At 43.8% G+C, this 21853-nt stretch overlaps 1 protein-coding gene across 4 annotated transcripts in view; it reads right to left on the reverse strand.

The window, feature by feature from the left end:
- Nucleotides 1-21853, reverse strand: part of CENPI (centromere protein I) — a 466748-nt gene that overhangs the window by 92285 nt on the left and 352610 nt on the right. For all 4 annotated transcript variants that reach the window (XM_056540598.1, XM_056540599.1, XM_056540596.1 and 1 more), the window contains one exon: nucleotides 4521-4585. In XM_056540598.1, coding sequence (XP_056396573.1) covers nucleotides 4521-4585 — 65 coding nt within the window. The remainder of the gene's footprint in view (nucleotides 1-4520; nucleotides 4586-21853) is intronic.

A 21853-nucleotide genomic window follows, 5' to 3' on the forward strand; every position in this document is an offset into this window, starting at 1 on the left:
GCCATGTACATTTACAAACCTCCCATGATGCCAGAAAAATGGACCCCTCCCACATGTGACCCCATTTTGGAAAACTAAAACCCCTCACAGAATGTAATAAGGGGTGCAGTGAGCATTTACACCCCACTGGCATTTGACAGATCTTTGGAACAGTGGACTGTGCAAATGAAAAATTACATTTTTCCTTTTTACGAACGACTGTTCAAAAAAATCTGTCAGACCCCTGTGGAGCGTAAATGCTCACTGTACCCCTTATTACATTACGTGAGGGGTGTAGTTTCAAAATTTGGGTCACATGTGGAGGGGGTCCACTGTTCTGGCACCATGGGGGCTTTGTAAATGTACATGGCCTTCAATTCCAGACACATTGTTTCACAGGAATAGCAGCAAATAGAAGGAGAAAATTCAAAATCTTCATTTTTTCCACTGGCATGTTCTTGTAGACCCAGTTTTTGAATTTTTACAAGGGGTAAAAGGAGAAAAATCTTCCTAAAATGTGTAACCTAATTTCTCTCGAGTAAGGAAATACCTCATATGTGTATGTCAAGTGTTCGGGGGGCGAAGTAGAGGGCTCAGAAGGGAAGGAGCGACAATGGGATTTTGGAGAGTGAGTTTTTCTGAAATGGTTTTTGTGGGGCATGTCACATTTAGGAAGCCCCTATGGTGTCAGAACAGCAAAAAAAATACGCACGGCATACTATTTTGGAAACTAAACCCCTCAAGGCACGTAACAGCGGGTCCAGTGAGCCTTAACACCCCACAGGTGTTTCACAACTTTTTGATAAATTTGGATGTGTAAATTATTATTTTTTTCACTAAAATGCTAGTTTTCCCCCAAATTTTAAATTTTTACAACGGATAATCGGACAAAATGCCCCCCAAAATTTGTAACCCCATGTCTTCTGAGTATGGAAATACCCCAAGTGTGGACGTCAAGTGCTCTGCTGGCGCACTACAATGCTCAGAAGAGAAGGAGTCACATTTGGCTTTTGAAAAGCGAATTTTGCTGAAATGGTTTTTGGAGGGCATGTCACATTCAGGAAGCCCCTATGGTGCCAGAACAGCAACAAAAAAAACCCCACAAGGCATACTATTTTGGAATCTACACCCCTCAAGGAACGCAACAAGGGGTACAGTGAGCCTTAACACCTCACAGGTGTTTGATGACTTGTTGTTTAAGTCGGATGTGTAAATGAAAAAAAAAAAATGTTTTCACTAAAATGCTGGTTTTCCCCCAAATTTACATTTTTACAAGGGGTAATAGGAGAAAATGACACCAAAAATTTGTAACCCCATTTCTTCTGAGTATGGAAATATCCAATGTGTGTATGTAAAGTGCTCTGCTGGCACACTACAATACTCAGAAGAGGAGGAGCGCCATTGAGCTTTTGAAGACAGAATTTGGTTGGAATAGAAGTCGGGGGCCATGTGCGTTTACAAAGCCCCCCATGGTGCCAGAACAGTGGAACCCCCCCCCACATGTGACCCCATTTTGGAAACTAAACCCCTCACAGAATGTAATAAGGGGTGCAGTGAGCATTTACACCCCACTGGCGTTTGACAGATCTTTGGAACAGTGGACTGTGCAAATGAAAAATTACATTTTTCCTTTTTACGAACGACTGTTCAAAAAAATCTGTCAGACCCCTGTGGGGCGTAAATGCTCACTTGTACCCCTTATTACATTACGTGAGGGGTGTAGTTTCAAAATTTGGGTCACATGTGGAGGGGGTCCACTGTTCTGGCACCATGGGGGCTTTGTAAATGTACATGGCCTTCAATTCCAGACACATTCTCTCTCCAAAAGCCCAATGGCGGTCCTTCTCTTCTGAGCATTGTATTTTGCTGCAGAGCACTTTACCTCCACACATGGGGTATTTACATACTCAGAAAAAATTGGGTTACAAATTTTGGGGGGCTTTTTTTCCTATTACCCCTTGTGAAAATGAAAAATTTGGGATAACACCAGCATTTTAGTGAAGAAAATAAAATTTTTCATTTTCACGTCCAAATTTAATGAAAATCTGTCAAACACCTGTAGGGTGTTAAGGCTCACTGTACACCTTGTTACATTCCGTGAGGGGTGTAGTTTCCAAAATGGGGTCACATGTGGGTATTTATTTTTTTGCGTTTATGTCAGAACCGCTGTAAAATCAGCCACCCCTTTGCAAATCACCAATTTAGGCCTCAAATGTTCATAGTGCGCTCTCACTCCTGAGCCTTGTTGTGCGTCCGCAGAGCATTTTACGCCCACATATGGGGTATTTCCGAAATTGCGGTTCAAATTTTGGGGGTCTTTTTTTCCTTTTACCTCTTGTGAAAATAAAAAGTATGGGGCAACACCAGCATGTTAGTGTAAAAAAGAAATGTTTTTTACACTAACCGGCTGATGTAGACCCCAACTTTTCCTTTTCATAAGGGGTAAAAGGAGAAAAAGCCGCCCAAATATTTAACTAAATTTTTCCAGAGTACGGAAATACCCCATATGTGGCCCTAAACAGTTTCCTTGAAATACGACAGTGCTCCGAAGTGAGAGAGCACCATGCGCATTTGAGGACTAAAATAGAGATTGCATAGGGGTGGACATAGGGATATTCTACGCCAGTGATTCCCAAACAGGGTGCCTCCAGCTGTTGCTGAACTCCCAGCATGCCTGGACAGTCAGGCTGTCCGGAAATGCTGGGAGTTGTTGTTTTGCAACAGCTGGAGGCTCCGTTTTGGAAACACTGCCGTACAATGTTTTTTATTTTTATTGGGGGGGACAGTGTAAGGGGGTGTATATGTAGTGTTTTACCCTTTATTATGTGTTAGTGTAGTGTAGTGTTTTTAGGGTACATTCTCACTGACGGGTTTAAAGTGAGTTTCCCGCTAGGAGTTTGCGCCGCGGCAGAAAATTTGCCGCAGCTCAAACTTGAAGCAGGAAACTTACTGTAAACCTGCCCATGTGACTGTACCCTGTACATTCACATTGGGGGGCAAACCTCCAGCTGTTGCAAAACTACTTTTGCAACAGCTGGAGGCACACTGGTTGGAAAACCTTCAGTTAGGTTGTGTTACCTAACTATTTTCCAACCAGGGTGCCTCCAGCTGTTTCAAAACTACAACTCCCAGCATGTACTGAACGCCAAAGGGCAAGCTGGGATTTGCAGTTTTGCTACATCTGGAGGGCTACAGTTTAGAGACCACTGCACAGTGATCTCCAAACTGTGGCCCTCCAGATGTTGCAAAACTACAAATCCCAGCATGCCCAGACAGGAAACTGGTGTGTGGGCATGCTGGGAGTTGTACTTTTGCAAGATATGGAGGGCCACAGTTTAGAGACCACAGCACAATGATCTCAAAACTGTAACCCTCTAAATCTTGCAAAACTACAAATCCCAGCATGCCCAAACGGCTGTCTGGGCATGCTGAGAATTGTAGTTTTGCAACATCTGGAGGGCTACAGTTTAGAGACCACTGTATAGTGGTCTCCAAACTTTAGCCCCCCCCCCCCCCAGATATTGCTAGGCAACTACTCGCCGGCTTCCGTAGTTTTCACCAGGGAGCCGCACGAGGGAGCCCCATGTCATCGCCGCCACCGGTCAGGAAAGGGACCTCCACCGCCGGTCACGCTACAGTTCCCCAGTTCTGCCAGGATTACCGTTAGTGGGCAGAACCAAACTTTAACCCCCCCCCGTCCAGCTATTTGTCGTCGCTTCTTGACGACCAATAGCAAGGATAGGAGGGGTGGCACCCCTGCCACCTAATTCCTATCCCTTTAGGGGGACCGGGGATATCTTAAGTATCAGTAGTCATCCCGGTCCGGTCCCCGACCGGCTAGCGGTGGGGACCGGAATTCCCACGGGCGTATCCATGCGCCTTAGGTCCTTAAGGACTCAGGATGCAGGCCGTATGCACACTCCCTGCGTCTTGAAGAGGTTAAAGCATTAGTGTCTTTTGAATAAACTTGAGATGTTGATCAGACATGTCAAAAGTTTAGTTTGCACCAGATCTCAGTTCTGAGACCTGCTGCACACTTCAGAGTTACAACTCGCAGCGGATTTCAGGGGTTGGACCAGTGAGATGTAAACTTATGACAGTGATTCATTTAGCAAAATAGATGCCATTCCCTCTTCATGCTGTAAGCATTCCTCCACCACGCCAAGATGTAATATAAAAAAAATGTCTCCACTGATAAAGCTATCTTTAGGATTATGCAGCTTGACAGGATCCATGTCTATGGGGTGGTGGCACAATACTGAAATTCTAGTTTTTTATGATGATATGATTTCTGATAAAATGTAGGTCATGTGTATTAAGCCAAAGGAAGGTTATAAAAAGTTTACAGAAAAAAACAGTTCAACAGCCACATTTACACATTAGAAATGGTTTGGTTTACTAACAGGCAAGAAAAGCAAAAAATAAATAGGCTTTTCCCAGCACTGTACCCACCAACTGTTGGATACCACCTCTATTAAGAGCAGCCCAGCTACATGAAGAATCCTAATGTAAGATATAAAAAATTGCACATGAAAACTTACTTTAATACTCAATGATGATGAGACAAACAGTTGAATAAGAGTTTCAAACAGCTGAGCTTCAAGGTCTAAAGGAAAAAAAAAAACAGTGTTTTTGAAAAGTGTTGAAATAATTTAATGAATAATTGTCAATGTATGGAACACAAGACCGTAAAGTAAGTTTTTTTTTTTTTTGGGGGGGGGGGGGGGGGTAGATAAAATGTTACAAAATTGAGTGTGGGTACCATCAAAAAATTAAAAAAAAATATACTCCCTAGCACAGAATACTGGCATTTGCTGTCCTAATATTCCAGTTCCCACTGCTCTTGCCTGCTTCCTGTTATGCAGTGTTGACCTGCCCCAGCCAGTAACTGGCTGAGAAAGAATTTTCTACAGACATGAAAACATAGCAGCTGAGAGCAGAGGGTACCAGGAACAGTCATAACATCAACTGTGGGGAACTGGAACAAGAGAGTATGGTTTCTTTATTTTGAAAGCTCCCCCATGCCATTCTAAAATATTTTTTATAGTATGAATGTAAAATTATGTAAAAACTGCTTTAAAAGTTATTTTAGTTAAGACAATTCTCTTCTCACTGCTCTTACAGTAACATCTTTTTTGTGCTGTGTAGAACCCTTTTTTTCTCTCTGGGCGCAGGTGATGCCCCCTCGTTATAGATACCTTTCCGCACCTTTATTATCTCGGTTTTAAAAACATGAAAAGGTTCTACTTCTAAAGGTGGCTGTATTTTAGTCCAATGTATTTTTTTTAGTAAAAAGATCTGCATGCAATTTTACAGAGTGTAGCAGGACTAGGGTTTTAACAAAACAAAAAAGGAAAATATTTAATTAAAATCGGAGTGTTCTATACAAGCAATTGCATATGCAAGTCCCCTGGAGGATATTTAAGTGTAAACTAAACAACAAAAAATATTGTAGCATGCGGGCATTTCCAAACAATTAAAATATAATATTATTTATTCCACTTAAATGCTGAAAAAGAAAAAACAATGCCAGAATTGCAGTTTTTTGGTCAAGCAAAAAACAAGCCCTCATATGGGTCTGTAGGTGGAAAAATGAAAGTGTAATGCCTCTTAAAAGGCAAGGAGGAAAAAAACCAAAATGCAAAAATTGAAATTGGTTGTGTCCTCAAGGCCAAAATGGGCTTGTCCTTATGAGTTTAAGGAGCAGGACGCAATCTTAGTACACTTTGAACAAGCTAATAACCCTTAAAGAGCCAGCCCAAAATCAGCAGCCTAACAAGCCTCTAAACTTGTGTGGCTGGTGATCAGGGGGCTGCTTACACCAGGGGACCCCTAACAAGCAATCAGAGCAGAAACAGAGCAATCTTCCCCTATAGAAACTGTATACGTGCCCTGAGTAATCACTCATTTTGGAATGCAGGAAAGGTACTTTCTGCAGATTTCAATGTTGCACCAAAACTTGTTGCATAAAACCCTCTCTACACAGGGCAAATCTTGCCTAGGAGCTACCCCAACTGCCTCTCCACCTACCATGTCTCAGAAAAAAAAGTGAAGAGCGGCCCTATGAGGCTCACTCCCTTCTTTGCGGCTGCAGAAACTTCCCAAGATAGCGAAGCTTGTTCTCATTTCAGCACGCTGGCTGGACCTGCCATTGCAAGCAGCCCTGCCTCACCTGCTACGGCAGTGCCTCACCACCTTCTTAAACTCCAGGGTGTATAGGGCTACCTCCGGATAACCGGGCTCAACTACTGTAGCACCAAAGAACTGACCTACCCCTCCGGGCTCTGGAGAGCAGGTACGCAATCAGCAGGCCTCTAACTCACTTCTGCAGGTGTCTGTCTCTGGGCTACCAGCAGGTCACTGCACTAACATGGCCTCTTGAGGTCCTATAACAGAGAAGCTGGTTTGCTTCCTCTTGGGGAACCCCCCCCCCCCCCCCCGCCAAGCTCTATGCTCAGCTGTGAGTAACATAAAGCAAGAGATTCCCTCCTTAGTAGCCTGAACAGCTTACTTGTGAGAATGAGATAGTGGACATTACCAATTCCCTTAAACAAGAAGTCTCTGCAATTGGCTGGAAAATAGCCGACCTGGACAGGATCCTGCACAAAAAGGTTCGCTTTAGGGGCATGCCAGAGGCGGTCAAAACTGAGGACCTGCAATCCTTTATTACTGATTTCCTAGGTCCCTTGCTACCTTCATCTACCATGGATCGCTTCCTGGATAGGGCTCCTCATCTGCCTAAGCCCAAAAACATGCCACCTACTACTGTGGCAGGATGTTATAGTCTGCATCATTTTTTTCATATTAAAGATCGACTCATGGTCAAAGTGTGGAATCAAACTCTGCTGCCAGAAAGATTTACAGGGACACAGTTGTTCACGGATCTCTCTGCTGCGACCCTTGAAAGGCGTTGAGAGTTTGTCCCACAGGCTTAAGTGCTACAGGACAATGGCATCTCATTATGTGGGTATTCCCCACCAAGTTAATAATCATGCACAATGGTGTTAAATACATTGCGTCTTCACCTGAGGAGCTATAACGCCTTTACTTAGATTGTCATCTCACCTTTCCTCAAAGCCCTCCGCAGCCTTCTACTGGACATTCCCCTGAGAAGGTTCCAGAGGAGTGGATTGCAGTTATCCGTGGCAAAAAGAAAATGCCATAAGACCGTTACCTGTTCCTATGATCAGTCTCTTGTCTTGAATGGTTTGGCATCAACGATTGAGTGCCGACTCCAGTGAATACTCACCTATGTTCTGTTTTGTTATTTTTGTTTTATTTCCCTTATGGTTTTGAGAGAACGAGGGTTCGGTCTGTTTCCTTGTAGTACAGCCCATCCAATATTTAATGATCTTATGGTGGTGATGGTGTTTAACCCCTTAAGGACTGAGACCTTTTTCACCTTAAAGGGGTACTCCGCCCCTAGACATCTTATCCCCTATCCAAAGGATAGGGGATAAGATGTCAGATCGCCAGGGTCCCGCTGCTGGGGACCCCGGGGATCGCTGCTGCAGCACCACGCTATCATTACTGCGCAGAGCGAGATCGCTCTGCACATAATGATGGGCAATACAGGGGCCGGAGCATCGTTACGTCACGGCCCACCCCCGTCAATACAAGTCTATGGGAGGGGGCGTGGCGGTCGTCACGCCCCCTGCCATAGACTTGCATTAAGGGGACGGGCCGTGATGTCATGAAGGGCGGAGCCCTGACGTGACGCTGCTCCGGCCCCTGTATCGCCCGTCATTACGCACAGAGCGAACTCGCTCTGTGCAGTAATGATAGCGGGGTGCCGCAGCGGCGATCCCCGGAGTCCCCAGCAGCGGGACCCCGGCGATGTGACATCTTATCCCCTATCCTTTGGCTAGCGTCGGGGACCGGAATTCCCACGGGCGTATCCATACGCCCTCAGTCCTTAAGGACTTTAAAACAGGGGCATATGGATACGCCTGCCTTCCTTAACAGGTTAAAACTGAATCCATGAAGGTTAAGGGGATCAATTCAATTAAACATTCAATTCAATTAAATGTTCTATGCTTTGGAGAGAGGTTCAACAATATGCAAACATTCTGTTTTCTAGAAACTCACCAGGTTGCGACTGAGAAAGCCTGGTTGACTCATAATTGGCGGCCGCAAATTTTTCAAGCTCTTACCTCTTCCAAGAGAGGAGTGGCTAATGCCTTTAGAGATTCATAAGCCTTTGCCCTTTATCATATGGAGGTGGATAATGGGGGACGTTATATTATCATGATTTGCTTCAGAAACACTGTTTTGTACACTATTCCTGTTTTATATGCGCCTAAAAAATGTCAATGCCAACTCCTTAAAGTTTGTTGACTAAATTGAAAGGTATCTCAAGGGGTCATAACATTGTGGTTGGAGACTTCAACCTAACTGTGTGGCAGATGTTGCCTCCACTACTGTGGTTAAAAGACCAGGGGGTGTCTGGTCTGTTTACTCTGACATCTGGACATGACTTCATGGGCTGCTGCCCTTGGTTAACCGTTCTACAATTCACACAATAAGATGGTCAGATCACGCTCCTATTAGCCTAAGCATATGGGAACAATATCCACACCATCCAGTCTCTATGGTGCCACAAAACCTGCACTATGCTAAAGCTACCAGGATAAGTTACTTTTTTTGTGGATAATGACATTGGAGAGACCTCAGACAGCACCCTTTGTTGTGCCTTTAAGGTTAGAGGCCATTTTATTAGCCAAACAACTCATAATGAAAAGAGCAGGGAGCAGATGTACTTACAGCATCAACATTATTTACCTGTATAGGTGAATTAAAGAGTTATTTTATCAAGCAAGAGTGACAAATATCACGACTGTGCGCCATATATCTTCATAAACATGACCTAGTGTTACTCAGACTTTAACTTACCTGTTATTGGCAAGGTAATAAGGCTAGCGCATTTCTTGCCAGACAACTCAAGACACTGGACAACAGAAAACATAAGTGTGTAATTCATGTCTAAAATTATCAAAATAAATATGTTTAAAATGTAATAGAAAACAGCCACTTGGTGGCACTGTTCTGTTCCCTGCTGCAATTAATATAGTGAGTTTGGACTCCTCCAGGCCTAGCAGGAGACCCAACTCAGGAAGTGTTTCTCTGCACAGAGCTTGATTAACAGCTGCACAGAGCCTCATTGAAAGATGCAAAGAGCAGCACTGAAACATGCATAGAGCCTCACTGAAACATGCATAAAGCCTAACTGAAAGCTGCACAGAGTCTGAGGTCTTCTAATTATCACAGCATTGCAAAGATGTGAGTGTGGAAGTGCTCCCCCAGCAGGCTTCAGTGATGTCATGCCAGCTAGGAAACTCCCACTTTCCTGCTGGGAGATTGCACTATGTGAGCAAGAATAAAGGTATGATACAGAGCTTTTTAAAGCTCTGAATTTTTTTTTAAGGGTGGTAGGAGTGTTAGGAGTATTAAGGGAACATAATCTGAGTTAGTTTAGAAAAGTAGTAGTGAAGGTGGGATACTTTTTGTCAAACCGCCCACCATAAGTAAAGTGACAGGTGCCATGCCCCTTTCTCCCACAGTCACTGACGTAATCTCCTAAATGGCTGTGACTGTTTATAGTAATATGTAAACATGTTCCAAAGAACTGTTTCAGAGTCGTGAAAAATGCTTCTAAGACAGTAATGTTCAAATACACTCCAGCAGTTGAAGCACAAGGCTTCATAGTAGCACAATAATTTCGTCACCCCCCCCCCCCCCAGGATCACTGCTATTGGCTGGAGGAGGGGTTAACAGCATCCTCCTGCAGCTCCCGCGGCTGGCTGAGTTCAGTCAGTGTTCAGAGCTGCAGGAGGAAGCCAGGGACCCCCCCCCCCTCGGCCAAGATCGGAGCCCCCTCAGGAGATCAGAAGCCCCCATAGAACAGGGAAAGAATCCAGCCCAGGAAAAGGTAGGGAAAATAAAGTGAAAGTAAAAAAAAAAAACGTAAAAAAAAATATTCCCCCCGCCCCCCCAATAGGTCCCCAAGGGTCCTCTGCAGTTTTTTCAGTGTGACCCGGGCCCTTTTAGGGGTTCAGGGCGCTGCGATTTGGCCCCCTTTTTTTTGGCCACAGCAGCTTTTTTTTTTTTTTTACCCAATATAACGGTGTGTGATTTTTAATCACACACCGTTATATAATACGGTCACACCAAACACACACTACATACTTCCCTGCCCCCCCCACACACACACACCCTACCCCCCGCCACCTTCCCCCCACCACCGTAGAAAAAAGGCGATGGCTCGCCAGGCATTTTCGGCAGCAGAGGCATATGCTTTTCATGCCTCCGACTCCGAATCTGCCAGTGAGGACCATGAAGATCCTACATTCCTGTGTTCTTCATCGTCTTCCTCATCATCTAGTACTGATGATGAGTCCCCTGTACAGTGGCGGAGATGCCACCAGGCGAGGCCACGCACCCCCCATGAAAGTGGCCCAGTGGCCGGCACTAATGCGAGTGATGGTGCCGCTCGTACTAGGAGTCCGACCCCCCAGACAAGTTTACCGGAGCCCCCTTCCGGTGAACCTGTCTGGAGACCCCCAGAGGGTTATCAGCCACGGGTTCCGGAGTTTGTGTGCAATTCCGGAATCCGGATTGACAATTCTGGATTCACTGAAATTGACAATTTCAGTTATTTTTTCAGTGACAGTTTTGTCAATCACATGGTGGAGCAGATTAATCTGTACGCCAGGCAGTTCATCGCCCACCACCCTGATTCTTTTTTGGCAAGGCCCAGTGAATGGTACGCCATTGATGCAGCAGAAATGAGGACATTTTGGGGCCTCTTGCTGCACATGGGCCTGGTCAAAAAGCCAAGTGTCAGGCAGTACTGGAGCAGGGACATCTTCTACCAGACCCCGCTTTACAGTATGGTCATGGCACGGAGGCGGTTAAAGGCCATTCGGAAATGCCTCCATTATGCAGATAATGAGGCAGTTCCCCCCGAAGTGATCCCACCTACGACTGGCTTTACAAAGTGAGGCCAGTCATCGATCACTTTGGGGCCAAAATTTTGGAGGCCTACGTACCCCTCAGGGAGCACTCGGTCGATGAGTCTCATCAGTTTTAAGGGGAGACTCATCTTCCACCAGTATATTCCCTCGAAACAGACGCGGTATGGCGTGAAGCTCTATAAACTTTGTGAGAGTACCTCCGGGTACACTTACAAGTTTAGAGTGTAAGAGGGACGAGATTCCCGTAATGAACCCCCAGATTGTTCCTCCACTCTGGGTGTTAGCGGGAAAATCGTTTGGGAGCTTGTGCACCCATTGCTGGATAAGGGTTACCACGTGTACGTGGACAACTTTTATACCAGCATCCCTCTCTTCACATCCCTTGCCGCCAGATCCACATCCGCTTGTGGGACCGTGCGGAAAAACCAAAGAGGCCTCCCTCTAAATTTTCTGCAGACACCTATGCCCAATGGTGAGTCCCGTGCCCTTACCAATGAAAACCTGTTGCTGGTCAGGTATAAGGATAAGAGGGATGTCCTTATGCTGACCACTATTCATGGTAACGGCAGCTCACCTGTCCCTGTGCGAGGTACCACAACAACGGTCCTCAAGCCCGATTGTATTCTGTACTACAATCAGTATATGGGGGGAGTTGATCTTTCTGATTAAGTCCTCAAGCCATGCATGGCCATGCGGAAAACTCGTGTATGGTACAAAAAAGATCGCTGGCAACACAGGGACATACCTTCAGTTCCAAGAAGAATTCCTAAAGGTCCTGATCTTTGGCGACCGGGAAGGAGCAGGCTGGACTTCCAAAGGAACTGAAGTAATAGGTGCCAGGATCGTCCCAGGCCAACACTTTCCAGGTTAAGTCCCCCACACTGGAAAGAAGGGACAAACCCAGAAAAGATGCAGAGTGTGTTACAGGAGGGGGATTCGGAAGGACACTACCACTCAATGTGACACTTGCCCCGATTATCCGGGCCTCTGCATTAAAAACTGCTTCAGGAAGTATCAGTTTTGCTGTCCTGGCACCATAGGGGCTTCCTAAATGCGACATGCCACCCCATTTCAGCAAAATTTGCATATGTGACTCCTTCTCTTCTGAGCATTGTAGTGCGCCCGCAGTGCACTTGAACTCCACACATGGGGTATTTCCATACTCAAAAGAGATGGGGATACAAATTTTGGGGGGCATTTTCTCCTATTACCCATTGTAAAAAAGTAAAATTTGGGGGAAAACCAGCATTTTAGTGAAAAAAAAAAAAAAAAAAATTAATTTACACATCCAACTTTAACGAAAAGTCATCAAACACATGTGGGGTGTTAAGGCTCACTGGACCCCTTGTTAAGTTCCTTAACCCCTTAAGGATGCAGGACGTACTCAAACGGACCCTTTTCTGAGTCCTTAAGGACTCAGGACGTTTGAGTACGTCATGTCAAATCCCGGCCCCCCGCCGCTAGCTGGAGGGGAGCCGGTGCCCGATGCCTACTGAAATCGTTCAGCAGGCATCGGGGCATCGCCATGTCGGCGATGGCCACAAATCGCTGGACAATTCAGTCCAGCGATCTGCGGCAGATTCTGGGTCAATCGTGTCTCCAGTGACCCGGAATTACTGGCTGATCGGGGCCGTCTCTGACACTTACTGGCTGATCGGGGCTGTCTCTGAACAGCCACAGCCAGCAGGGGTGAGGTGGCACTGGTGCAACCTCACGATCGCCCTGAGTCGTCGGCAGGTTTCCAGGCCGACCAATCAGGGCGCCTGCTGCGGGTGTCACTCCCGCAACCCGCTCCGACCCTCTTCCGGAGGACATGAGCGGGACATGCACCCCGATGTCAATGTTGGGATCGGGGCCCCAGGAGCGGCGGCAGCGACGACGAGGGACTGACCTGATGCGGCGTGGATCGTTGGTGGTGAGTGACAGCCTCCTGCTGTTGTTAGCAACAGCTTCCAGCATGCAAAAAGGGCATGCTGGGAGCTGTAGTTATGCAACAGCAGGAATCAGACCACCACAACTCCCAGCATGCCCTTATGGGCATGCTGGGACTTATAGTTTTGCAACAGCTGGAGGCACATTTTTTCAATGGAAAAGTGTACCTTCAGCTGTTGTGTAACCACAACTCCCAGCTTTCACAAACAGCTAAAGTGCATGCTGGGAGTTGTAGTGGTGCATCTGCTGGTTGCATAACTACAACTCCCAGCATGCCCGTTGGCTGTCGGTGGCTGCTGAGAGTTGTAGTTTTGCAACAGCTGAAGGCACACTGAGTTAAGTAGCAAACCAGTGTGTCTCCAGCTGTTGCATAACTACAATCCCCAGCATCCCCAGCCAAAGTAGTATGCCTCCAGCTGTTGCATAACTACAAGACCCAGCATGCCCTTCCGCTGTCCGTACATGCTGGGGGTTGTAGCTTTTGCAACAGCTGAAGGCACACTGGTTGCAAAACACTGAGTTTGTTACCAAACTCTGTGTTTCACAACCAGTGTACCTCCAGCTGTTGCAAAACTACAACTCCCAGCATGAACTGATAGACCGTACATGCTGGGAGTTGTAGTTTTGCAACAGCTGGATGTCCCCCCCCCCCCCCATGTGAATGTACAGGGTACACTCACATGGGCGGAGGTTTACAGTAAAGTATCCGGCTGCAAGTTTGAGCTGCGGCAAATTTTCTGCCGCAGCTCAAACTGCCAGCGAGAAACTACTGTGAACCCCCGCCCGTGTGACTGTACCCTAAAAACACTCCATTACACTAACAAAAAATTAAAAGTAAAAAACACTACATATACACATACCCCTACACAGCCCCCCTCCCCTCCCCTCCCCAATAAAAATGAAAAACGTCTGGTACGCCACGGTTTCCAAAACAGAGCCTCCAGCTGTTGCAAAACAACAACTCCCAGTATTACCAGACAGCCGTTGACTGTCCAGGCATGCTGGGAGTTTTACAACAGCTGGAGGCACCCTGTTTGGGAATCACTGGCGTAGAATACCCCTATGTCCACCCCTATGCAAGTCCCTAATTTAGGCCTCAAATGCGCATGGCGCTCTCACTTTGGAGCCCTGTCGTATTTCAAGGCAACTGTTTAGGGTCACATATGGGGTATCGCCGTACTCTGGAGAAATTGTGTTACAAATTTTGAGGGCTATTTTCTGCTTTTACCCTTTTTAAAAATGTAAAATTTTGGGGAAAAGAAGCATTTTAGGTAAAAAAAATATTTTTTTTACATATGCAAAAGTCGTGAAACACCTGTGGGGTATTAAGGTTCACTTAACCCCTTGTTACGTTCCCCGAGGGGTCTAGTTTTCAAAATAGTATGCCATGTGTTTTTTTTTTGCTGTTCTGGCACCATAGAGGCTTCCTAAATGCGGCATGACCCCAGAGCAAAATTTGCTTTCAAAAAGCCAAATGTGACTCCTTTTCTTCTGAGACCTGTAGTGCGCCAGCAGAGCACTCTTCACCCCCTTATGGGGTGTTTTCTGAATCGGGAGAAATTGGGCTTCAAATTTTGGGGGGTATTTTCTGCTATTACCCTTTTTAAAAATGTAAAGTTTTGGGATCTAGTTTCCAAAATGGTATGCCATGTGGGGTTTTTTGCTGTTCTGGCACCATAGGGGCTTCCTAAAGGTGACATGCCCACCAAAAACCATTTGTCGCTCCTTCCCTTCTGAGCCCTCTACTGCGCCCGCCGAACAATTAACATAGACATAGGAGGTATGTGCTTACCCGAGAAAAATTGGGTTTCAAATACAAGTAAAAATTTTCTCCTTTTTACCCCTTGCAAAAATTCAAAAATTGGGTCTACAAAAACATGCGAGTGTAAAAAATGAAGATTGTGAATTTTCTCCTTCACTTTGCTGCTATTCCTGTGAAACACCTAAAGGGTTAAAACGCTGACTGAATGTCTTTTTGAATACTTTGGTGGGTGCAGTTTTTATATTGGGGTAATTTATGGGGTATTTCTAACATGAAGACCCTTCAAATCCACTTCAAACCTGAACTGGTCCCTGAAAAAAAGCGAGTTTCAACATTTTGTGAAAAATTGGAAAATTGCTTCTGAACTTTGAAGCCCTCTGATGTCTTACAAAAGTAAAAACATGTCAATTTTATGATGCAAACATAAAGTAGACATATTGTATATGTGAATAAAAAAAAAATATTTGGAATATCCATTTTCCTTACAAGCAGAGAGCTTCAAAGTTAGAAAAATGCAAAATGTTCACATTTTTCACCAAGAAAGGATGCAAGTTACCACAAAATGTTACCACTATGTTAAAGTAGAATATGTCACGAAAAAACTATCTCGGAATCAGAATGATAACTAAAAGCATTCCAGAGTTATTAATGTTTAAAGTGACAGTGGTCAGAATTGCAAAAAATGGCCGAGTCCTGAAGGTGAAAAAGGGCTCAGTCCTTAAGGGGTTAAAGGACATCTGCAACGCTCATACATAAAAAAAAGTTTACCTCGTCTGATAGCTCTTTCAAAGACCTTTCCAAGGATACCTCATTTGTCAAGTTTGGCCCAGCCATTCTCTTGTAATTGCCACCTGTAGCAGTAAGCAGCTATGTCATAAAGACTACATTTCCCATGACTCCCTGCACCAGCTTCCTGTTAGCTGCTGCTCTCTCCCCCTCCTCTCCCCCCCCCCCCCCCCCGAGGAAATTATAATAAATTATAATAAAGTGATGCCCACAGTAGTGCTGGGCGGTATGACCCAATACGTATATCACGGTATTTTTTTCAAGTTATGGCGGTATCACGGTATTACCGTGATACCATGGGGGAAACAGTGTATAAGTGCAGCGGCTGACAGTTAACCCCTTCCCCACCATGGGGACCGTACGCACGGCCCCCATGGCGGGGAAGGAGTTAACCGTCAGCCGCAGAGCTATCATGATTTCCCCCATGGGCGCACTGACGGCTATTCACTTACATTTTCGCCGCAATTTTCCTTACAAGCAGAGAGCTTCAAAGTTAGAAAAATGCAAAATTTTCAATTTTTTCATCAAATTTTGGAATTTTTCACCAAGAAATGATGCAAGTATTGACAACATTTTACCACTAACATAAAATAGAATATGTCACGAAAAAAACAACCTTGGAATCAGAATGAAAGGTAAAAGCATTCCAGAGTTATTAATGCTTAAAATGAAAGTGGTCAGATGTGCAAAAAACGCTCTGGTCCTACAGTGAAAAATGGCCTGGTCCTTAAGGGGTTATACTTCCTGAGAGTGATAGCATGTTATATAACTTCATAGCCACGTATATATATATACATATACAGTGACCCCCCCGACATACGATGGCCCCGACATATGATCAAATTGACATACGATGGCGTCTCAGAGGCCATCGCATGTCGATGTCAGCATCGACATACGATGCTTTTTTATGTCGGGGCCATTGCATTAAGTGCTATCCAGCAGCGCAAAATGCTTAAGCTGCTGCCGGATAGCAGCTTAATGTGTGGTGCGGTGAGTATTACTTACCCCTCCACGATGCTCCGGGGTGCCTTTTGGGTCCAGCGCTGGTCCTCCGGTGTCTTCTCGGCCCTCTCCGGTGACGTCAATACGCTGTTGCGCACGCCGTCCCGTCATCCAATAGGAACAGCGTACGCAGCGGCATAATGACGTCGCTACGCAGGCCCAGTAAGGCCTTGCGGAAGCCAGCGGAGGACCGGAGAAGACCAGGAGAGGAATGGAGAAGACCAGGAGAGCCCAGCGGAGGCCCGGGGTCGCCATCGGGAGCGGCGGGACGCGGTCCGGAGCGGAGGGGACAGGTGAGTACAGCTTCCTATACTTTACATTGCACATGATGGCTCGTTTGGGACGAATTACCATCATATGTTGAGGGACCACTGTGTATATATATTTATATATATATATATAAATTTTATATCAGGTTTTCAACAGCTGCACAGAATGTTATATAAATAATGATATCACATTATATAGAAACAGAGGCTTTTTATGCTAAATTCACACATGTAGATATAATCTGATAAGCCATCATTACAGCTCAATAGTTTGTTTATACATTATGAGTCTATATCAATGAATAGAGACGCCTCTATGTAAGGGATCTTGAATTATTTTAGTGATGGATCTAAAACAGATCATTTATAGTATCGCACATTGCATAATATTAATACCGCCTTCTAATATAGCGTTCAATTACCCATAATATTAATACCAAGGCCCGGTATTATGTCTCATCAACCATAATATTACATTTTCATCCATACAGACTGTTACTATGTGTCTTTTACATAGTTTTTGATACATATATCAAACACATTTAATTGAATAAGAGATTTTTTTTGTACATTTGTAAAGTTAAATATCGTTTACAGAAATAAGGTAACACTAACTCTTAATATTGTGCCCCAGCACCCATAACATGAATACCACACCTAATAGTGCCCAAACAGTCATAACGTCAATACCACCACCTTATATGTTTCAGCAGCCATAATATTAATACCGCCTTCTAAAACGAATAACACTGCCTAAAATTGTGTCCCAGCAGCTATGATATTAATACCACGCCCTGATTTTATGTCCCATCAACCATAATATTAAATTTTCAACCTTAGAAATTGTTACTATGTGTCTTTTATACAGTTTTTGATAAATATATCAAACATTTCATAGAATATTCTGTTTTCTTTTGTACATTTGTAAAGTTAAATACCATTTACAGGAATAAAGTAATACTACCTCTTAATATTGTGTCCCATCAGCCATAACATTAATACCACACCTAATATTGTGCCCCCATCAGCCATAACATGAATACCACACCTAATACTGTGCCCCATCAGTCATAACATGACTACTACCACCTAATATGTTTCAGCAGCCATAATATTGATACCGCCTTCTAATTTAGCATTCCATGACCCATAAAATTAATTCACTACCTAATATTGGGTCCCAGCAGCTATAATATTAATACCATGGCCTGATATGTCCCATCAACCATAATATTAATTCCACTGTCTAATATTGTGTCTCTAGGATGAAGTCTTTTTTTCAGCCTTACAAACTGTTACAATGTTTCCCTTTGGAGCATTCCAGGTTTTGTTTTCTTTCTTTGTAATCCATGATATTCTCAAAGTTCACAACTAAGAGTTACAATTATTTTACACCACTCTCTAAGTGCTTTAGGTACTGTATAAATGACAAAGATATAGGAAAATATTACACCCAATAATATACATCACAACCAGGTATTGTTCCAAATGTAAGGAGAATAAATATATCCAAATCAAGCTGTATAAACAGAGTTTTCCAGCAGAAGCACATTTTTTTCTGTACAGAGGCGACACATTCCACAGAGTAGTGAAAATGGGGTACAGGCAGGTTTTCCTATTACATCCTTAAAAACTGTGCAAAAGCAGCGTGCATAGCCGTATCCCAGAACAGCTGTATAAACAAAAGCTTTTTCCAACAGCCAATCCCCCTATTTCTCACATTAGACACCCCTAAAAGTAACAGATGTGTATGTAGGTTCTATATCAATGAATAGAGACGCCTCTATGTAAGGGATCTTGAATTATTTTAGTGGGGTTTCTAAAACAAATCATTTATAGTATCGTACACTGCATAACTTTAATACCACACCAAATACTGTTTCATCAGACATAACATTACTACAGCCATCTAATAGAGATCCATGACCCATAACATTAATACCACCCTATAATATTGTGTCCTATGAGCTATAATATTAATACCAAGGCCTGATATGTCCCATCAACCATAATATTAACCCCTTCCCGACCCATGACATACATGTACGTCATGGGTCGGCTCCCATTCTATAATGCAGGGCCACGCCGTGGCTCCGCGTCATAGCGGGTCGGGCCCGGCACCTAGCAACAGCTGGGACCCGTGGCTAATAGCGCGTGGCAGTGATCATGGTGCCGCGCGCTATTAACCCTTTAGACACGGCGTTCAAAGTTGAACGCTGCGTCTAAAGTGAAAGTAAATATAATGCCGGTTAGCTCAGGGAGCTGTTCGGGATCGCCGCAGTGAAATTGCGGCATCACGAACAGCTTACAGGACAGCCGGAGGATCCCTACCTGCCTCCTCGCTGTCTGATCGCCGAATGACTGCTCAGTGCCTGAGATCCAGGCATGAGCAGTCAAGTGACAGAATCATTGATCACTGGTTTCCTATTAGAAACCAGTGATCAATGTAAGAGATCAGTGTGCAGTGTTATAGCCCCCTATGGGAGCTATAACACTGCAAAATAAAAGTGAAAAAAAAAAGTGAATAAAGATCATTTAACCCCTTCCCTAATAAAAGTTTGAATCACCCCCCTTTTCCCATTTAAAAAAACAACAACAGTGTAATGTTCGAAATGTCCGATTTATAAAAATATATAGTTAATTAAACAGCATGGTCAATGGCGTACGCGCCAAAAAATTCCAAAGTCCAAAATAGCGTATTTTTGGTCACTTTTTATATCATGAAAAAATGAATAAAAAGCAATCAAAAAGTCTGATCATTACAAAAATGGTACCGCTAAAAACTTCAGATCACGACGCAAAAAATTAGCCCTCAAACCGCCCCATACGCAGTAAAATAAAAAAGTTATAGGGGTCAGAAGATGACAATTTTAAACGTATAAATTTTTCTGCATGTAGTTATGATTTTTTACAGAAGTACAACAAAATCAAACCTATATAAGTAGGGTATCATTTTAATCGTATGGACCTACAGAATAAAAATAAGGTGTCATTTTTACCAAAAAATGTACTGCGTAGAAACGGAAGCCCCCCAAATTTACAAAATGGCGTTTTTTCTTCTATTTCGTCGCACAGTTATTTTTTTTTTCCGTTTCGTCGTAAATTTTTGGATAAAATGACTGATGTCACTGCAAAGTAGAATTGGTGGCGCAAAAAATAAGCCATCATATGGATTTTTAGGTGCAAAATTGAAAGGGTTATGATTTTTAAAAGGTGAGGAGGAAAAAACAAAAGCGCAAAAACGGAAAAACCCGTGCTCCTTAAGGGGTTGAAGGTTGAAGTCTCTAGGTTGAAGTTTTTTTGCAACCTTACAAACTCTTACAATGTTTCCCTTTGCAAAGGAAAAGAATGTCCAGCGCTGACTCGTGAAAAAGGAACTTCTTTATTGAGACATTATAGTTGCCGTAGGAAACAACAAGGATTCAAATGTGACGCGTTTCGGCCCATAGGGCCTTAAGTCATGGTGTATGACTAAGGCCCTATGGGCTGAAATGCGTCACGGTGTTTGAATCCTTGTAGTTTCCTATGGCAACTATAATGTCTCAATAAAGAAGTTCCTTTTTCACGAGTCAGCGCTGGACATTCTTTTCCTTTGCATACTATGTGGATTTGTCCAAATCCAGTCCGGATGCACATGCAGGAGTGAGCTGGAATACACTGCTCTACCAGATTACTAATGTTTCCCTATGGAGCATTCCGGCTTTTGCTTTCTTTCTTTGTAAACAATAATATTCTCAAAGTTCACAATTTACAGTTAGTTATTTTACACTGCTCTTTAAGTGCTTTAGGTACTGTATACATGACAAAGTAAAATATTATCCCCTATAATATACATTGCAACCAGGTATTGTTCCAAATGTAAGGAAAACATATATCCAATCATACAAATATTAATAACATAAACTAAAAGAAAATACTATATTGATGATGTTATATAATTATAATATATAAATTACTACATTTATTATTATCAGTGACAGTAATAATAACAGGACATGTTTGAACACATAGTAAATACTGGAGTAGGTGTATTTTAGGCATCTGAGTCAAAGTATTTACATGAACAGCTCCCATTCCTTTAATATAAAGATAAATTTTATACAATAAAAGGGTTGCTGGAGAAAGCAAGTAAGTAACAGACAAAATAAATCTGAGGTCTGGATCTCATCTCTAAGAATTATACAAGCGCACATTCTATAATGAAGTCACTACCAGTGTAATTGCCTGGCAGTGCTGAAAATCATGATATATTTTTAGGCTCCCGGTAACATGCAATGTTCTGTTGAACAGTAAGGTTACACATCTTCAATGTAGCTATCTATGTCAGGCGGGGTCAATTCAAACATACAAGGCATGAGAGCATATGTTTTAGTGGTAGACCAAGTGAGCTACAGTGCTTGTGTTTGTCATTTTACTGCTGCAGTTTTAAACTTCAATAGTAGAGTTTAATTTATAAAATAAACATCACACAAATTTGCGGTGGATTTACAAATGAGTCTATTATTTTGAGCATTTTTCTGTTTTGTTTTCTTTATTTGTAAATTACAGTCAGGCTAATCCCGCTTCTAATTTTGGCTAAATAATGACTAAAATTTCAAGAATATTCCTAGGTGCCATTTGAAATTTCTCCCTGTGACGGGGTTCAACACGTAAGGCTTGTCACACAATCAACTGAGCAGGAGATGGGAGAACAGCACCAGGTTTATTGGCAGAAATCACAAAACAGAACACAATCCACACGATGAGGGGTGATCCGGAGTCTGGGCAAACAATGGGCAACAGAAGGGCACAGTCACTGGGCACAGGGAAGGAACAAACTGCAGATCCCGGGATTCAGCTCCGGGTCCAACACTCCACACTCCAATGTATTGTTCACAGTCCACAGATAACAGCTCCACGTCTAGTGATACCTCAAGTCCCCTGGGAGGTCCAGTCCTCAAATCCGCTCCTCAGTTCACAGGGGTCCACAGCCACGTCCACAGCTAAGTCCACATATAAGTCCAACACGATTCCTTGTTCCAGAGGGCGGCCTCAGCCTCAGCTCCTCTATCCCAGCAATTCTCCAGATTCTGGGGCACAATCTCCAGGACAGTGTTGTACTGGCAGCAACTCTCACCCCAGAGATCAACACAGCAACTCCATCAGAT

The sequence above is a fragment of the Hyla sarda genome, chromosome 9 (genome assembly GCF_029499605.1).
Source record: "Hyla sarda isolate aHylSar1 chromosome 9, aHylSar1.hap1, whole genome shotgun sequence".
NCBI lineage: Eukaryota > Metazoa > Chordata > Amphibia > Anura > Hylidae > Hyla > Hyla sarda.